Genomic DNA, 16,463 nt, shown 5'->3' on the forward strand with positions numbered 1-16,463 from the left:
CCTGTGGAGCGTAAACAAATTCTGACTCATTATTCTGTATTACAAAAATATAATATGAGTATAAAAGAAAGTAATTCGTTCGTAATTCATAGTTTCTTCTTTGTGTGTCACCCTTTGTACATTAAAGTGAGGGACTGAAAAGTTGACCATTGTTAGTTGTTGAGAAGAATTGAATTTAAGTAGGAAATAACCTCCTTTCTTACCTCCTTAGAGAATTGAGGAGGGCTTCAATTAATTCCGCGAAGTTTGTATACGACCGCGCAAGACATTTTGAAGTGAGCTTGCATAAAAGGGGCAATAATCCCTTTTGGGAAGCGAATGGCAGTGAAAAATCAAATGAGGTTGGTCAACACCCCCTAGATCTATTATATTTAGGCTGTGTTGAGTTGGCAGAGGCGCGAGCATCCAGGACAGGGTCGTCTGACCTTGTCAGTGATGCCTGGAGTTCCTCGATTGTCCTCTCTCTAATCTTATCTTTACAGTCGTATTTGGATGTACTTAGCTTTCTTTTAACTGTTTGTTTCATTAAAATGTTTCTTAGTAATTAATTATAAATATTCTTAAAAGTGGTCTTGAAAATTACTAATATTGTATCAAAAATGAAACAACATTCCAAATGCGATCCAATAACACGCTTGAATTTGCCGCCCGCAGAAGTTGCCGCCCGGGGCACAGATCTCGGCTTGGCCCCCTCTAGATCCGGGACTGCCATATATTATACAATGTATTAAAAGTTAACTACAGTTTCTGATTCGTCAAGAACAGGAAAAAATATAAAATGTTGCAAACATCTATTTGTTTGCTTTCATATTTCAAGCGCGGGTGTTTTTAATGGTATAGTATTCTTTTTTGCATTTTGAAATGTTAAAACTGTGCTTTCAGCATGCCTGATTTTTGTACTTGTATATGTGGCTGTGTGTTCCTTAGAAACGTGAACTGACATATAAAAATTTCTTGGATGTCAAAAGGAAAATATTCTGCTCGAAAACTTCAATTAAATCGAATAAATTTATATGCTTAAAGAATTTCTAGAAATATTTGTTTTTTAATATTTTATTAAGATTTAAAATACAAAATAGTTTTAAAATGTAGGGGGGGAAGTATGCATTTTTCGGAAAGAAATCTACCGGTATAAAATCGCATAAAATTAACGGAGTGTAAGTTAAGTAAAACAGTTAGTGTATGAAAGAGTTACATATACTGCGCACAAGGAAAATATTCTACTCGAAACTTCAATTAAATCGAATAAATTCATATGCTGAATGAATTTCTAGAAATATTTGGTTTTAAAAAATTTATTTTAAAATCTAGGGAAAAAATACACGATTTTTGGAACATTTGTGGAAAGAAATCTACCGGTATAAAATCGCATAAAATTAACGGAGTGCAAGTTAAGTAAAACAGTTAGTGTATGGAAGGGTTACATATACTGAGCACAAAAATTTAGTCAGAGAAACAATTAGCTAACGAATTAAAGTAATTACATTAAAAAATTTCGTTTGAAAAAAAAAAACCTCTCCAAATGTCAGTGCTGATAACAGCTCTACAAATGAAAGTTATTAAGTTCCTAACTTAATTAACCCGTTGGTACTAAATAATTTTGGCCCACTAGCGGCCAAGCAGTAAAGTCGCAGAACACAGGTAGTTCGGTCTGAGGTTCGAATCCAGCAAATGGCTGGCTGCATTGACGTTTTCGTGGTTTTCACCAAGTGTAACGTGTATACGAGCCAGTATCCATTAGAAAGTCCTCCATGAAAACATCCCTCCTCTTAGGCAGATAGCCTTGAGGCTTTGCCGTGATCACATAAAACCAAATCAAATTAAAAACCAATAACTGTGTGTTCGCGATTACTTTGCAAAGATTTTTGATAAAGATTCAACAAAAGCCCGCAGCGACCTAGTAAAAATTGGCAGTTTGAAGCGAGTTTAAATCCCGAGGAATGAGCTGGCTACCTGGCAGTTTTTGTGGATTTTTGCTGCCTAATAAGCCAATCATATTTAAAAAGGTCCTTCATTCCTTCATGAAGATCTTCTCGGAGTACTAGTCCTTGCTTGGGATTAGGTTTAATTTGGTTTGTTAGATTGTGACAAAACACGCAAAGGGCGATCTGTCTAAAAAAAAGTATGTTTCGTGAAAGACTTTCGAAGGAAAACTATCTTGTACCCTTGTTACATATAGTTAAATTCACGAAAACGCCCATGTGGTGAGCCAGTCACAGGGGTTTCAATCCGGATCAAACTACAATTATATTAATAGTCCTCATGTATTTTATCATGAGCTAAATAAAATAAAATACAATATCGTGAAAGTCACTTTATGCTATTGAAATGGCAATAATTTTGTATTATACAGGCCATCATTTTGCATCTATTATGAGATTTTGATCTTTTCCATTACCCAAGCTAGCCCACAACAGAACACTGGTAGTTCTGCACAGGGTTTGAATCCTGACAAAAGGATGCTTTCGTGTTTTTCTCATGTGTTACGTGTACACAAGCCAGTTCTCCTGAGAAAGTCCTCCACGAAGGCATCCTTCCCCTTGTGTAAAATAACCCTCGAGTGCTTTGCCACAATCAAATAAACCAAACGATTACTACATCACATACTTAAAATATTTTGTTAAAATATTGAAAATTAATAATAAAATATTTAAAATTCTTAAAATATTTTGTTAAAATTCTTAAAATATTTAAAAGTTTATGCGTCAAAGTTGGCTCCCGTTAAATGAAATATGCTGTTCCTTTTTTTTTTCTATGCTTTTATAGCAATGTTCTTGTTTTCAGAATGTGAATAAAACATTTTTAATAATGTGTCATTCTATTTGGTTTTTGTTTAATGAAAAAATTAATTTAATATGAATGAATTTAAAATGAATTCCAACAAATTTCTTAGGAAAATAATTCAAATGATCACCTCCACTTCTCCCACAGTAATGTAAACAGCAAGTTCAATAAACAGTTTGGTAAAAGTTTGCTTAAACCTTATGAATATGTTGCTGCAGTCACTAGAAATGATTCTGTGCATTGTGAAATTAAAACCATGAATGAGAAGTTTGACTGGCCTGTTTAGTTACTCAGTGCTTACAACTTTTATGAATTTATCTAGGTTTGCTCAGTTTTCATTATCCTGCATAAAAAGAAAGTCATATCCACATACAAGTCCACTTGTATGTACTACTTCTGATCATATTCCCAAATATTTATGGGAATATTTGATGTTCTTGTTTTCTACCCTCTGTGTGTAAACTAGCATTGGTGTCTTTAATTATACATATGCCAAACTTGGTGACCTTATCTTACAAAAAAGGATGCTTACAACTTCCATGCGAAACCTCTGTTGGTGAGGTAGAACTTGAGTGTTTATTTGCACCAGGTCAAATTTGTGAAAAAATAAATGTTGAGACATCAGTTTAATTATGTATTTGCTTAGTGTTTGTTTTTATGTTTTAATAAAAAGCAAGAAAGAACTGTTATCACATATTCCATTAATGCAGTTCATTCATATGAAAATTTAATGATTTTCTTATAAGATCTTAAATTGAAACCCAATAGGGTGCTGATTGTCTATTGCTGTAAACTGCAGTTTGATGTTCTTAACATCAATTCAGGTAGATTTTGTTTTGAAGTCAGTGGAACATAAATTGTTAGCTTTCTGGCATAAAAGATCTTTTGTATATATTGTGCCACTTTAAAAATGTTCCAGTTGGATGCAAACTTTAAACTCACCTGCTTGACAGCTGAGTTTAAAGCTTGCAGTCATAGGAATCAATCTGAAAAGCTAATTCCCAAGTTTAAACTTTGCTGTCATAAGCAGAAACTAATCTTAAAAACCAATTTATTTCTTCTGAGAATTTATCTGTTAGCAACAGTTTCAAAGACTTTCAATTGTGTTCAAAAGGCAGAAACTGTTTGTCTTTAAAAATTAACCATTCCATATGTTCTTTCACCTTGCTTTTAATTGTTCGACTGTCTGTGTTTTAAAAAAATTTTCGAAATGAGTTAGAATTCTTTTTAAAAGATGGCTGTTTTAATAAATGCAGAAATTTAGAGATGCATCAATTCAAGTAGATTTTGTTTTGTTTAGATGTCAGTAGAACATAAATTGTTAGCTTTTTGGCATAAAAGGTCTTTTGTATACATTTTGCTGCTTTAAAAATATTCCAGTTGGACCGCAAACTTTAAACTCAGCTGCTTGACAGTTAAGTTTAGAGCTTACTGTCACAAGTACATTTATGAGGCATTTGGATAATGTTTAAACACTATTTGAATTTAAGAAACAGCATGGTAAAATTAGATTAGGTAAGAATAATTAGGTGCCTTTTTTTTTCCTTATAATTTTGACCAGCAGTGTATTTTATTTCCCAGAATGAAGTTGTCTAAAGTGTTCACTATTTTTAATGTGTTATTGAAGAATCCTTGTTCTATACCATATATTTTGACATCTGAACAGTGTTTCTTCATCACAGTAGTTATATATTTTTATTTGTTTTTAGCAGTATTTATACTGCACCAAATTTATTGTTGCATATGTGCAATATCAAAAAATATTACACTTATTAATTAATATCTCCCATAAAGTGAGGAAATGTAACATTTCAGTGTACTGCATCCATTAGATTCACACAAATTGTAGTGGCTTTTAGAATTCACTAGCTTTTTGGACCAGTATTAGAAATATTTTTATTCCATATTTAAGGATTTTTCACAAAATTTATATTCTTGATGAGTTGTGCAAAATATAATCGCAGTTAGATCATAAGTCATAATTACTTTGTGACTGCAATTAAATCATATTTGTAATAGAACTGTAATGTTTAATTTTAATTGTCTTTGTAGTATAGCATTTAAAATAGTATAACTGTAATTACAGTGGAGTGCAAATTAAATCATGTAACTACAGTTACATTGTAAAAACAAGTGTGATATAATTGGCTTTCCTGCAATTATGATCACATAGTTTCTGAATTTTAACAACCATCAGTTTAATAATGCCTGCTACAAATGCTGTGTTATAATTACAATTGTGGCATAAACAGAGCTTGGACAAGTGCTAAATTAACTAGAAAATTTTTAGAAAAGGGGGGGGACTTTTTGCTTTTAGTTTTTATCTCTGAAAACATTAAGAAGCAGTATTTTGAAGACATGTTAAAGGTAACAAAATTTTATTAACTTAAGTTGTGCTAATTTATAACTATTACTTTCTAGATACATATTTCATTCTATGTGTTCTGTCAAATATCAAGTAATAAAATGTATTTTTTTTTACTTCTAAATTAATAAAATGTAGTTAGCACTTTTTACAACATATTAAAAGAATTCTCATTGCTATATGGGCATCCTGACTATTTGATTTCGATTAATTATTTTTCACAGTCATCTTCATAGACAGGATGTTACTTCTCTGTTTACTTCTGATACAGCATAGTATCAACATAAGGAGTATTAATCAAATGTAGTAAAATTATAAAAATTATTTAGATTATCAAATATTATTATTATTTTACTGCAATTAAGATTCTTAAATACATTATTTTATTGCATGACTTCCATTAATTTCTATAAAGGTATGGAAAGAAATTTTATATTATGAATAATCTAACTGAATTTAAAAAAAAAGTGATTAAATGATGCCAGTCAGTTTTCGAAAGTGCTGTGGTTTCATAGTAGTATATGCATTATTTTCTAACATTAAAATTTATTGCCAGTGCTTAGTAATAAATTTTGTTGTGACTAGTAATAACTAAAGTTGATTTTTTTTTTTTTTTTTTTTTTTTTTTTTTTTGTGGCAATGAGCTTTGTAGATGAAACTTAGGAAATGCTGCATTCCTCACCTTCTGTCTGTCTTCTATTTGAACTGTAGTTGTTAGTAGCTGTGCTTCACCATAACAAACTTTTGAAAGTACACTAACTGTCACATAAAATTTCCTTCAGCAAATCTAAAACGTGGAAGTTTATTTAAATGGTATCACCAAATTAAAAATAAATGTGGAAATATTAAATATACCTTATTATCAGGTTCTTCCTCCATGTTTGTGTAAAGTTTGGCCTACTTCATATTTCATTGTAAAGTTTATCATTGTGTGAACATGCAGTTTGAGATTTTGTCCTGATGTTCTCACAATTAATTTCAGAACTGTGCAGTTAGTTTCATGTATTGTTATTCCCTTTTGTTGCTAGTCAGATGAAAAGAACTGGCATGTTAATTTAATTTTTTAGAATGTAAACAGAAAAGATAAGACTTTTCTGATTTGTGCTGTTATAATGGAACATCAAAAGGAACTTTTGTTATCAAAAATCTAAGCAAGTACGTTTAAAATTTTGAATTTTATTTAGGACAAATTAAGGTAAATCCTTCAGACTAATTCTTAGGTGGCTGGTTTAAGATTCTAAAAACGCAAACATTGGCTAATACCAGTAGATTTTTTTAAAAATAGTCCTCATACTGTTATTAATGGTAAAAAATGATTGTAATAGCATATTGCTTTATTAAAGTAATTATATCAAAATATATAATACAAATTCATTTAACATTTTTATTAAAATAAAAACTGAGTTAAAATAAGTTGATAATGCTGTGTAATAAGTAATTTTCATATGCAAGAGAAACATGCCGAATTGAAAAAAGTATTTGACCACCAGTGGCTGAGTGGATAAGCTTAGTGAACCTTGGTGGTTTGGAGCTGCTCTATTTTTGCTCAAGTACAATCCAAATGAAAGTCACTTTCTTTTAAAAAGTCCATCACAAAAGCTGTTCTACTTTATATAGGTTTCTCTCATCTACTATGCTTTAATGGCATCTACCTTGCCAAATCAAAAACTTATTTAATTATTAATGATGTGAAATTACTGAAAAATCATCATACAATGTTCAATTTGTTTTTAACATTCATATTAATGCAATAAATTATGTGAAGTATCAAACTAAAAATCATTACATCTTGAAGCAAATAAGTTAAAAATTTTTGTGTGTGTTATTTACATTAAATTTAATATTGAAAGAAATTGAAATGATAAATAAAAACCTTGCAGTCAGAACCTGTAACTGTAACATACAAAAAGCTATGTCTTAATGCAGTGATTAACCTGTATTCAAATCCCAACCAGCAGGTGACTTCATAGGTGTTTCTATGGTTTTCTGAATTTTAGCATAAATTCAAACCATTTCTCCTTAGAAAGTCCTCTGCGAAGGTATTCTTTCTTCGAGTAGACAACTGTAGTGTATTTTTAATGACGTTATATGAATTAAACTAGACAACAAGCAGAATACAGAAAATATTACTTTCTGTTAAATTTGTTAAAGGAAATTCAGATATGCAGTTTATGTTGTTGTTGCTAATGCTCACTTGTCTGACCTATAGTCAGCCCAAGTCCACGAAGCAAGGAGCACAAGTTTATGCCTGTCGTTGGCAACAGCCTTGAGCATCTTACACGTGACATTAAGATTTAGCTCAGTTCTGCCCCCAATTTTGATGCAAAGCACCCTGGGGGGGGGATTTGAGGGTCTCCCATCCCTCTTCCCCTACCACTAACCTCTCGAGAGGACTTTCGGCTCACCGCATATTTAGAATGCCCCATGCCACACAGACACTATATGTTTACAAACATCCATGCCTTCAACAGGATTCAAATACGGGCCCTTCAGTGTGACAGTCAGCGACACTAACCACTATACCAGCTGGACAGCATGCAGTTTTGTTTTAATCATAATGGAATTTAAAAGTTGATGTTATGATGTTGAGGAAAGCTTTTGGTTTAAAAATAAAAAATTTCTATTTCGAAAGTGTTAATGAGTTTTTTAAATTGTAGTTATGAATTGGTTTTATGATTTTTATAACTGTTAATTTCATTGTTGCCATCTGAAAAGATTAATGATGTTCTCTAATTTTGGGCCATTTACTGCTGTTAATTTCTATTTTATGTGTACATCTATTCGTTCTAAAACTTTCTGTCCTGATACTTACGCCTTTTAATTTTAGCATCATATCCTCCTGTAAATGTTCAAGCTCATGCAAGTTCTCCTGAGGAAATAGTTATCCAATGGCAAAGTCCAAGAAAACCTAATGGAAAGGTTACTCATTACATAATTAATGGTTTTCAAGAAAAAGATTCATTTGAATTTATTAGTCAACGAAATTATTGTAATGAACGTGAGTAATTTAATACAACATATGTCTTAAACTCATTAAAACTTTTTTTTAATTGAGAGATATTTATTTGATGATGTAATACACTTTTTATGTTACATTCTGATGTAACTTACATGCTTTTTGAAAGTCTGAATGAAAGAATGAAAGTAAAATGTAAAAACTATTAGTTTTTAACTGTTATTTCATTTTCTTCCTTATCTCGTCTCAAGCAAAAATAATCAAATACCTAAAAAAAAATCCAATACATATGTATCATGCTTTATTATATTTTATGCTTTTACATTTAAAAATTATGTGATACTTCTTTATTGAACCTATGGATAGGTACTTTTTTATGGATTGTTACCTCTTGTTTCGTGTATATGTCAATCTATTGCTACATTTTGGTAATTTTTATAACATTTCAAATGTTTAAATTTTTGTTACATTGAAGCTAGGCCAGGTAATAGTTTTATGACTGCTATTTGAGTAATAATTTTATATTTAATCCTCCCAAACATTATCAGAATATAAATCTTAATAAAGAAAAAAGATTTCCTATTCTCTCAAAATATCCTTCTGGCATAAGTGCAACAGTTCTTTTTTGCAAATGGAATTAATAGTCCAAAAATGCCATTTTTCTTATTATTTTCATCTCAGACATGTATCATCATTCTGAAATTTGCTTTCTTCTTCTATACTTTGCTAAAACAGTGGTAGTTGGCTCAGGTAGTAAATCAAATTTTTAATTCAGTTCTTTTGAAAACTGTGGAATTTTGTCAGTCATTGTGAAGTCATTCATTGCTTGCATTTTGCTGGTGAATCAATTCCAAATTTCATTGCAGTATTGTGATGTGATGCCTTACAACATAGAAATTTCCTAATTAGGTCCCAAATCTCTTCTGAGAGTATGTAGTAACTGTTTACTATGATTTACAAACGTGTTCTGAGAACTTACATTGAGAAACGCCTACTTCCAATTAGTTGATATTTACTTGTTATTAGTATGCTATGATATTATCATGCCTTATTTTATCAACAGAAACGTAGTTGATGAAGGAAGAAGTATATTTTGAAAGAAGTGTGGAGCTTTATTTGCATGTAATAAATGTGAGTAGTACAAAATATATGCAGTGCGAGGAGAAATCAAAACAATTAGTGGATTCTAGAGATTCTTCTTGACTCTGTTTGTTTATGTGGAGAAATGAAACAGTGATTTGGGAATATCTTCTAATAATGAGAATATACCCATGTTAGGTTGGTGCAATACAATATAGCTGATAAGTGTGACCAACATCTTCACATGCACAAAAACCTCGAGAAAAAAAAAAAGGAGAAATATCCAAGTAAAATTAGTTGCCCTCAGGAAGCAGGCATTTCTTTCAGAGTTGTGCCAAATTTTAAACCTCATACTAAAGAACTCTCATAGCTGCAGAATATTTTGATTGCCTAACAGATATCTCTGTAATTTTGAAAACTCTGATTGCATAGTGAGTTATTCAGGTAGCAAAATGTTTGATTATTTATCATATAGTAATAGATTTATTGAATTGATGAATGAGGAAAGATTTCGTAATTCATGTAATGTGTAATGCATGGAGACATGCAATACAAGGATGCCGTTCTTGCTCATGCGTATTTGCTACTTCAGATGAAATTTTTGCCTCATTTCAATCAATTTGGTTCAAAATTAATTTTTGATTTTGCCCTTGTCTGAGGATGAAATGGTTACAGCTGGCAGATGACACACGAAACAATAACAGCTCTTAAGAAAGCCCTCTGGAGACTCATCCACATCAAACTACAGAGTGGATCTATAAGGATTATTATGCAGATCCATTTCTTATTACTGGTAACAAATTAATGCAAAATCATCTCCCTACCATTTCACAGCCTGAAGAAGTTGCACACATCTGTTCTGCATGCCTTATACATAGAGGTAAATCATAAGACATTGTCACTTCTTCTCCTTGTCAGTTGCAGTGTGGGCACTTCATTGAGAAGTCAGCTTTGACAGTCTTCTTAAGAAGATTGTCTGAAAAAAATATGATCGATCTTCATGTGGTGCTTCTTCCAGCGATATGTCACTTGCATGAAATTTCTCAAACTAACGATGAAGGGTGCATTTATTAGATGTATACAGTCTGAATGTTGTATTATTATTATCTGAAGGAGAATATCCAGTTTGAATTCAAAAAGAAAGATCATCCCTATTTGAGCCATGCCCATGGTTCACTTTGATAGCTTATTGCAACACAGTACTGTTAGTCGCAGCCAAATTATCTGTATTGCTTATCAGTAACATTTCTACCAGGTATGTACAGCTAAATGGCATCAACATCTTTTCTCGCCTGTGTGCCTTCAGCTGTTGTTTCTAGCATTATTCAAAATATCTCATTTGAATAAATTAAGAATTCAAGTGTTAAAAGAGCAAAAATCTGCTAATAAATATGCTACCTGAAAAAATTTTAATCTGAAGCAGAAGAGAATATAATGGGATATAGAAAACCAATACATAAAAAATAGACTAATATTCAAATTTTAAATCATTAATAGTGAAAAAGTAGTGGAACCCTAACATACGACAAACTGTTATGCACTTGCAGTGGTTGATAAAAGTATAGTTTAGGGTACCCCTTGGCGAAACTTGGCAATTTTTGGCGGTACATGGATAGCGATTTTATGCAATTCTTTGAAGCGTTATTTTGGCTTGCAAGGCGGCGATTACGTGTACATGGATAAAGTCAAAGGAGTGCGCAATGCCATTTTTGTGCACTTCGAGGTTTTTTTTTTAAGTGAAAATAAGTCGATGTGTACATGGATACCGAGTTTATGCGATTGTTTGTCTTGTTATTTTGGCTTGCAAAGAGGCGATTTTTGCACGAAAAATCGCTGCTACGCAAAGACAAAATAACAAGACAAACAATCGCACAAACTCGGTATCCATGTACACATCGACTTATTTTCACTAAAAAAAAACCTCGAAGGGCACAAAAATGGCATTGCGCACTCCTTTGACTTTATCCATGTACACGTCGACCTATTTTCACTTTAAAAAAATCCCCGAATTGCACAAACTTGCAATGCGCACTCCCTTTACTTTGTCCATGTACACATCGATATATTTTCACTTAAAAAGTCAAAGGAGCACCAAATTCTACAATATAGGCAAACAAAAATACATAATCTCAATAAAATACATTTTAAATCAAACATTCAAAACCATCTAACCCATTCAAATCCATCTAAACGGTTTTAACACTCACCATAAAAACGCTTACAAAACATCCCATGATTCAAAATTTCCCAGAATCATGCACCCGATTACGTCGCAGTAGGGTTTCCATAACATTCAACTACTCAGGCTACCATAAATGAAACAACAACTTGCAATAAATCAAACAACAACTTGGCCATAATACAAGGGGTACCTTAAAGTCTACTCTACCCCAGTGGTTTTCCTTATGGTGGCTGTCTTGATAGAGAGCTTTGGATAGCATGTATTCATTTCACTAACTCAAATGCAGCCAATACTTTTTCTGTTATGTTAAGCATTTGTATGTTAAAGCCTTACCTCTTGTACAAAATGAACTGTGCAAAGTCCTGAATGCCTTCTTTAATTTGGCATCTTTCTCTATGCGATTCAGGAAGCTAATTTTCCTCTCATTGTTGCTGATACTGGAATTCAAAATCTCGCATGTATCATATGTTTTGCGTTCCTCAGATTATCTCCTGGAGTACCCTCATTTATTTTACTGAATTTCATAAATATTGAACTTTTAACACTTTGTGGGCCGCGCATTTATCAAAGCGCCATTACGCTGCCGCCGGTTCACACAAGTTCTACTGCTTGCCAAGGGGGATATTTACGCAATTTTTCGAAAATAAGTAGTTGGTATATAATTATTATTAAAGAAAGCACTAAAATAACTGTTACACTATTTTTATTCCATTTTAATCCAATTATATTTTTTAATTAGTACTAAAACGTTTTATTTAAATAATTTAACTCCTAGGATCCATAGTTCTTTTTAGTATGATAATTCTGAAAACATTTTCCAACATGCAGAGAAATGTTGCAGGAAGAACACATGTATGCAGTGGAACTTCTTTTCTTCTCAGCAGTGCAGACTTTACAGGCCCTTCGCGGGTTTTGAATTCTCCCATTACCACTAATACGTGTTATTCTATGTTTTCTCATGTCCGTAGTAAGTCTGCCTGGTGGATCAAACCTCGGTGATCTTTTATCACATTGAGCAGCCGATCTTGATTGTTGCTCCTCTTCATTCCCATGAATCCATGCTAGTGCAAGATTTAGTAAAAATTGTTTTAATGCACAGTTTATGTGAGATAAAAACTTTTTTTTTGAGTCCATTTTTTTTGTTTTGCGAAGTATGGAATAACATGATAGGTATCGATCGTCGTTATCAACACCTTTCATAAATTTATTATACTCACGTATGCAAATTGGTTTAATGCACTTCTTTTTGGTTCTTTTACTCACACATTTGACCATGTCTGCTGAATGTATCGTAGAAATCATCATTATGAATTTTTTAGCCAAATTCCATTTTTGTACCATAATTTTCCCTTTTCTTCAAAATTCCATTGACTTATTTTTCAATGTAACAGATTTTAAACAATTTGGCACTCCTCTGCTTACTCTAATTGTGCCACAGATGTTTGTTTTATGCTTTAGTAACTCCTCTGCAACCTTTACACTATTGTAGTAGTTGTCCATATATACATCGTGCCATAAATTTAAATATGGCGATAGCATGGAAAATATTGTCGCAATTAGCGATTTTCCTTGCGCGCAATATATTTCTAAATTGCATATATAACCAGATGTCGCCTCACTCACCATACAGACTAAAATTCCATATTTTATAATTTTCGCAGGATTATGTACGAAAAGTTACCTTCATGGAACTTTTCCACATACCTGCCCCTTCATGGAATGATACTTTCATCCAGCGATAATTCTTTCTCGGGTTAATAAATTTTTTGAAACTTTTCTACCAGGTACGAGTAAACTGGTTTTATTTTATCAAGCCTTTCTTGGCAATGCTCATTATTACTGAAGTGCCAATACTTCCATAACTGCCAAAATCGGTTCCTTGGCATAGTATTCTCAAAAATAGGTGTATGTAATCCAGGGTGAGTAGACCAATAATCGTTCTGTTCTGGTTTTTTTACTATTCCCATTAGGATAACAAGGCCCAAAAGTTCTTTCATTTCTACGTTTGTATCAATCCAAGCTTTATTCCTTGTTGATGCATTGTCGTTATCATTATTCTGCTGATTATGATATAAGTTTGTTTGTGTGGCAAACAAATTAAATAAATCGTCCCCAATGAACAATTCCACAGTTGATAATATATCTGGTGTGTATGGTACCTGTAACCCAAACCATTCCGGGCAAGCATGAAAGTTAGGTTTAAAATCAACTTCTGATCAATCATTTGCCACAGAATTAATTCTCTTCATCACTTTCAGATTCACTAATGATTGATCTTCCCTTACTTTTGAATCGTCTCACAATTATATCGCTCCCACTGTCCGAATCACTTTCACTATCAGAGCAATTATCCTCTTCTGATAACAGATCAGCATATATTTCCTCATCGAAAAGCATTTTGAAGGATATCTTTAAATCTAACGTAAGTTTCTGATATTTGAAGGCAGCGAAAGACAGTCTCAAACTAACAAAACGAGCGTCCAAGAAAAAGATTTCAATAATAGACAGTCTGGTGAATTGGGAGAGGAAAACAATTGAAGCCAATGTTTCCTGATCATCAAATGTTTTGCTATAGTATGTCTATCTATACAAAGTCAATGTGAAGTATCATTATTGGCGAAAATATGTCACACGTACGTGACAGCGGCCGATAACTGTTGGCGAGCAAAAATCACGCCAGCGTGACAGCGGCTAATAACCGTTGGCGAGCAAAAGTCACGCCAGCGTGACAGCGGCCCGCAAAGTGTTAACAATTCTGTAGTGAGCCATTTGTTATCTCCATTTTGCCATTATGTGCTTGATATCTATCTGCAGCTGCACTTGCTGATGCAGTGTCTGCATCACTTTTTTGTTATTCTTGCTGTATTCTAAATTTTGATAAAAAATTTTATAGGAATTATGCAAAATAAAAGTTATGTAACATCTTTTAAGTATTTCATAAGTATTGCTGTATGCATTATGTAAATCTTTCAAAATATTTTCATGATGGATTTATCATGTTTGAAATTTGATTTAATTCACATCATATAGTTTTGCATACTTCTATATCTTTGTTTTTATTTTAGCAATGGTTATGTCTGACATTAAAAAATCTGATAAAGAAAAAGGTACTGTAATTGATGAGATTGTGGCTGAAGAAAAGAAGAAATACATGGAATTAAATAGCGAGTATAGAGAGTGTTGTTCTTGTTCAAAAAGTAAAACTTTATTTTTTCAAGAAGAAGAAGCTGAAGCTGAAATACAATTTGAAGATTATATTCAGAATAATGTTTTCCAGAAAAAGTAAGTTTTTTATAAATTAAATTATAATACTGGTTTATATATATATGTATATATTTAAATATATTACAAATTCTTCATAGTCATCATTATAGAATTTTTTAGAGATTTTCTGGCATATTCAACGTTGAACATTTTGGATAAAAACGTTATATAATTTCCAATCTTTTGCAGTGAAATTTTACAAATCAAAGAGGTAGTTTGATTGTAGAAATAAAATATACTGTGAAACTGTTTACAGTAATCATCTCCTATTTCTAAATGTGCCAAGTATTTCTGAAAACTGAATAATGATATTGAACATCGATGTATGTCTCATTTTCTGAAATGAAACTATATAGAACTGGAAGTGATAATATTTAGAGAGATTTTATTGTTAAAAAATTTAGTAAAAAGAAATGAAAGTAATATTGAGCCAAAAATATAAGTTATTTGCTTGTGTATGAGATAAGCAAACACATTTAAAGTAGATTTATATTTTCTCATTTGAATGTTGTTCCTATTTTAGCCATTTTAGTAGATGGTGAAAACGTAGTCATAATAAATTAAACAGAAATTTTGTATGTATCAGCCTGCCTGTCTATTAAAAGTTTATTCTTTTCATTTTGTAGTGTCTGATCTGTAAAATTAATATACTGATTTTCTGATATTTCCTATTTTATTTATATTTCACTTTTCAGCCCTAAGAGGGTTCAAAGAGCAAATCAAACTGACAGTGATTTACAGTCTTTGATTAATCCAACTACAGCTTCTATTTGGGATTCATCCACAGAATTTTTTAATGATACATTCCCATCCGGAAGGTTATCCAGTACAAGTACTACAACAGCAGCAACTACGACTACTGAAGATACCACTAAGATAACTAGTTCTCCATCACCTATTGAAGAAGGAAACTTCCAATATATTGTTTACAATGCTACATTTTTTGCAGTCAAGCAACTTCATCATTTCACAGAGTACAGAATAGAGGTATGCTAAGTACATATTCAAAATTGTATTTCTTCTGCAATTATTAGTTGTGTGAATTGTTGAGTCACTCAGGCAGGAGCTGCAAAAAAAAAATAAAGCAACATATGTTTCAATTAGCATTGCTTAGTATTTGTTTTATTCAAAAAAATCCCCTCTTCCAGTATTTTTGAAGCATACAGTTAAAATTACTTTTCTGTTCTGTTGGCTGATATATGTCAAAAAATGTTTCACAAATTTGTATTTTGAATTTTTATTTCTTATGATGAATAAGAGGAAATAGTGACATTAAGACTGTTGTGATATTTTTTTACAGCTTTGATGTGTTTTTGATTCTTTGTGTTCAGCCTAAAGTCTGTAGTGGGGAAGACTTACTATTAACTTGTACACTTTGAAAGTACATTAAGGGTTTTTCAATAGAATGCATTTGTTATTGAAAAAACTAAATAAATGAATATATAGATATTTCATTAGGTCAGTGACAGGAAGTTAAATATTAATGTGGTTTAAATACTTTGGTCAATATTAATGTTAGTTTAGTAGTAAGTTTTAGCTCACATAATTTTTTTAGATAATTTTTCCATTGAGGTGCTAGAACTAACAAACAATTTGTAATTCTTTACATTTATTATTCATATCAGTTTGTAATTCATATTTTAGTCATTTAATAGTTTCTATTATCTATCACCTTATTTATAATGTTTATCAATTATCACTGGCTAATGATTTCAGTTGATTTTTAACTGAGCTATCTGAAATCACTAAATAGATATTTTTCAGTGTTGTTATGCGTGATACACAAAAATTTATGATTCAATTAAAATTTAAGGGTAAAAGTTAAACTAGTT

General features: G+C 31.7%; 1 protein-coding gene across 4 annotated transcripts in view; it reads left to right on the forward strand.

Moving 5' to 3' along the window:
• LOC118200281 (insulin-like peptide receptor) overlaps window positions 1-16,463 on the forward strand; it is a 529,147-nt gene that overhangs the window by 404,534 nt on the left and 108,150 nt on the right. For all 4 annotated transcript variants that reach the window (XM_085818478.1, XM_085818480.1, XM_085818477.1 and 1 more), the window contains 3 exons: window positions 7,977-8,147; window positions 14,433-14,649; window positions 15,327-15,618. In XM_085818478.1, coding sequence (XP_085674604.1) covers window positions 7,977-8,147; window positions 14,433-14,649; window positions 15,327-15,618 — 680 coding nt within the window. The remainder of the gene's footprint in view (window positions 1-7,976; window positions 8,148-14,432; window positions 14,650-15,326; window positions 15,619-16,463) is intronic.

The sequence above is a fragment of the Stegodyphus dumicola genome, chromosome 6 (genome assembly GCF_044657685.1).
Source record: "Stegodyphus dumicola isolate Sdum_Otavi_A_Nest chromosome 6, ASM4465768v1".
Lineage (NCBI taxonomy): Eukaryota > Metazoa > Arthropoda > Arachnida > Araneae > Eresidae > Stegodyphus > Stegodyphus dumicola.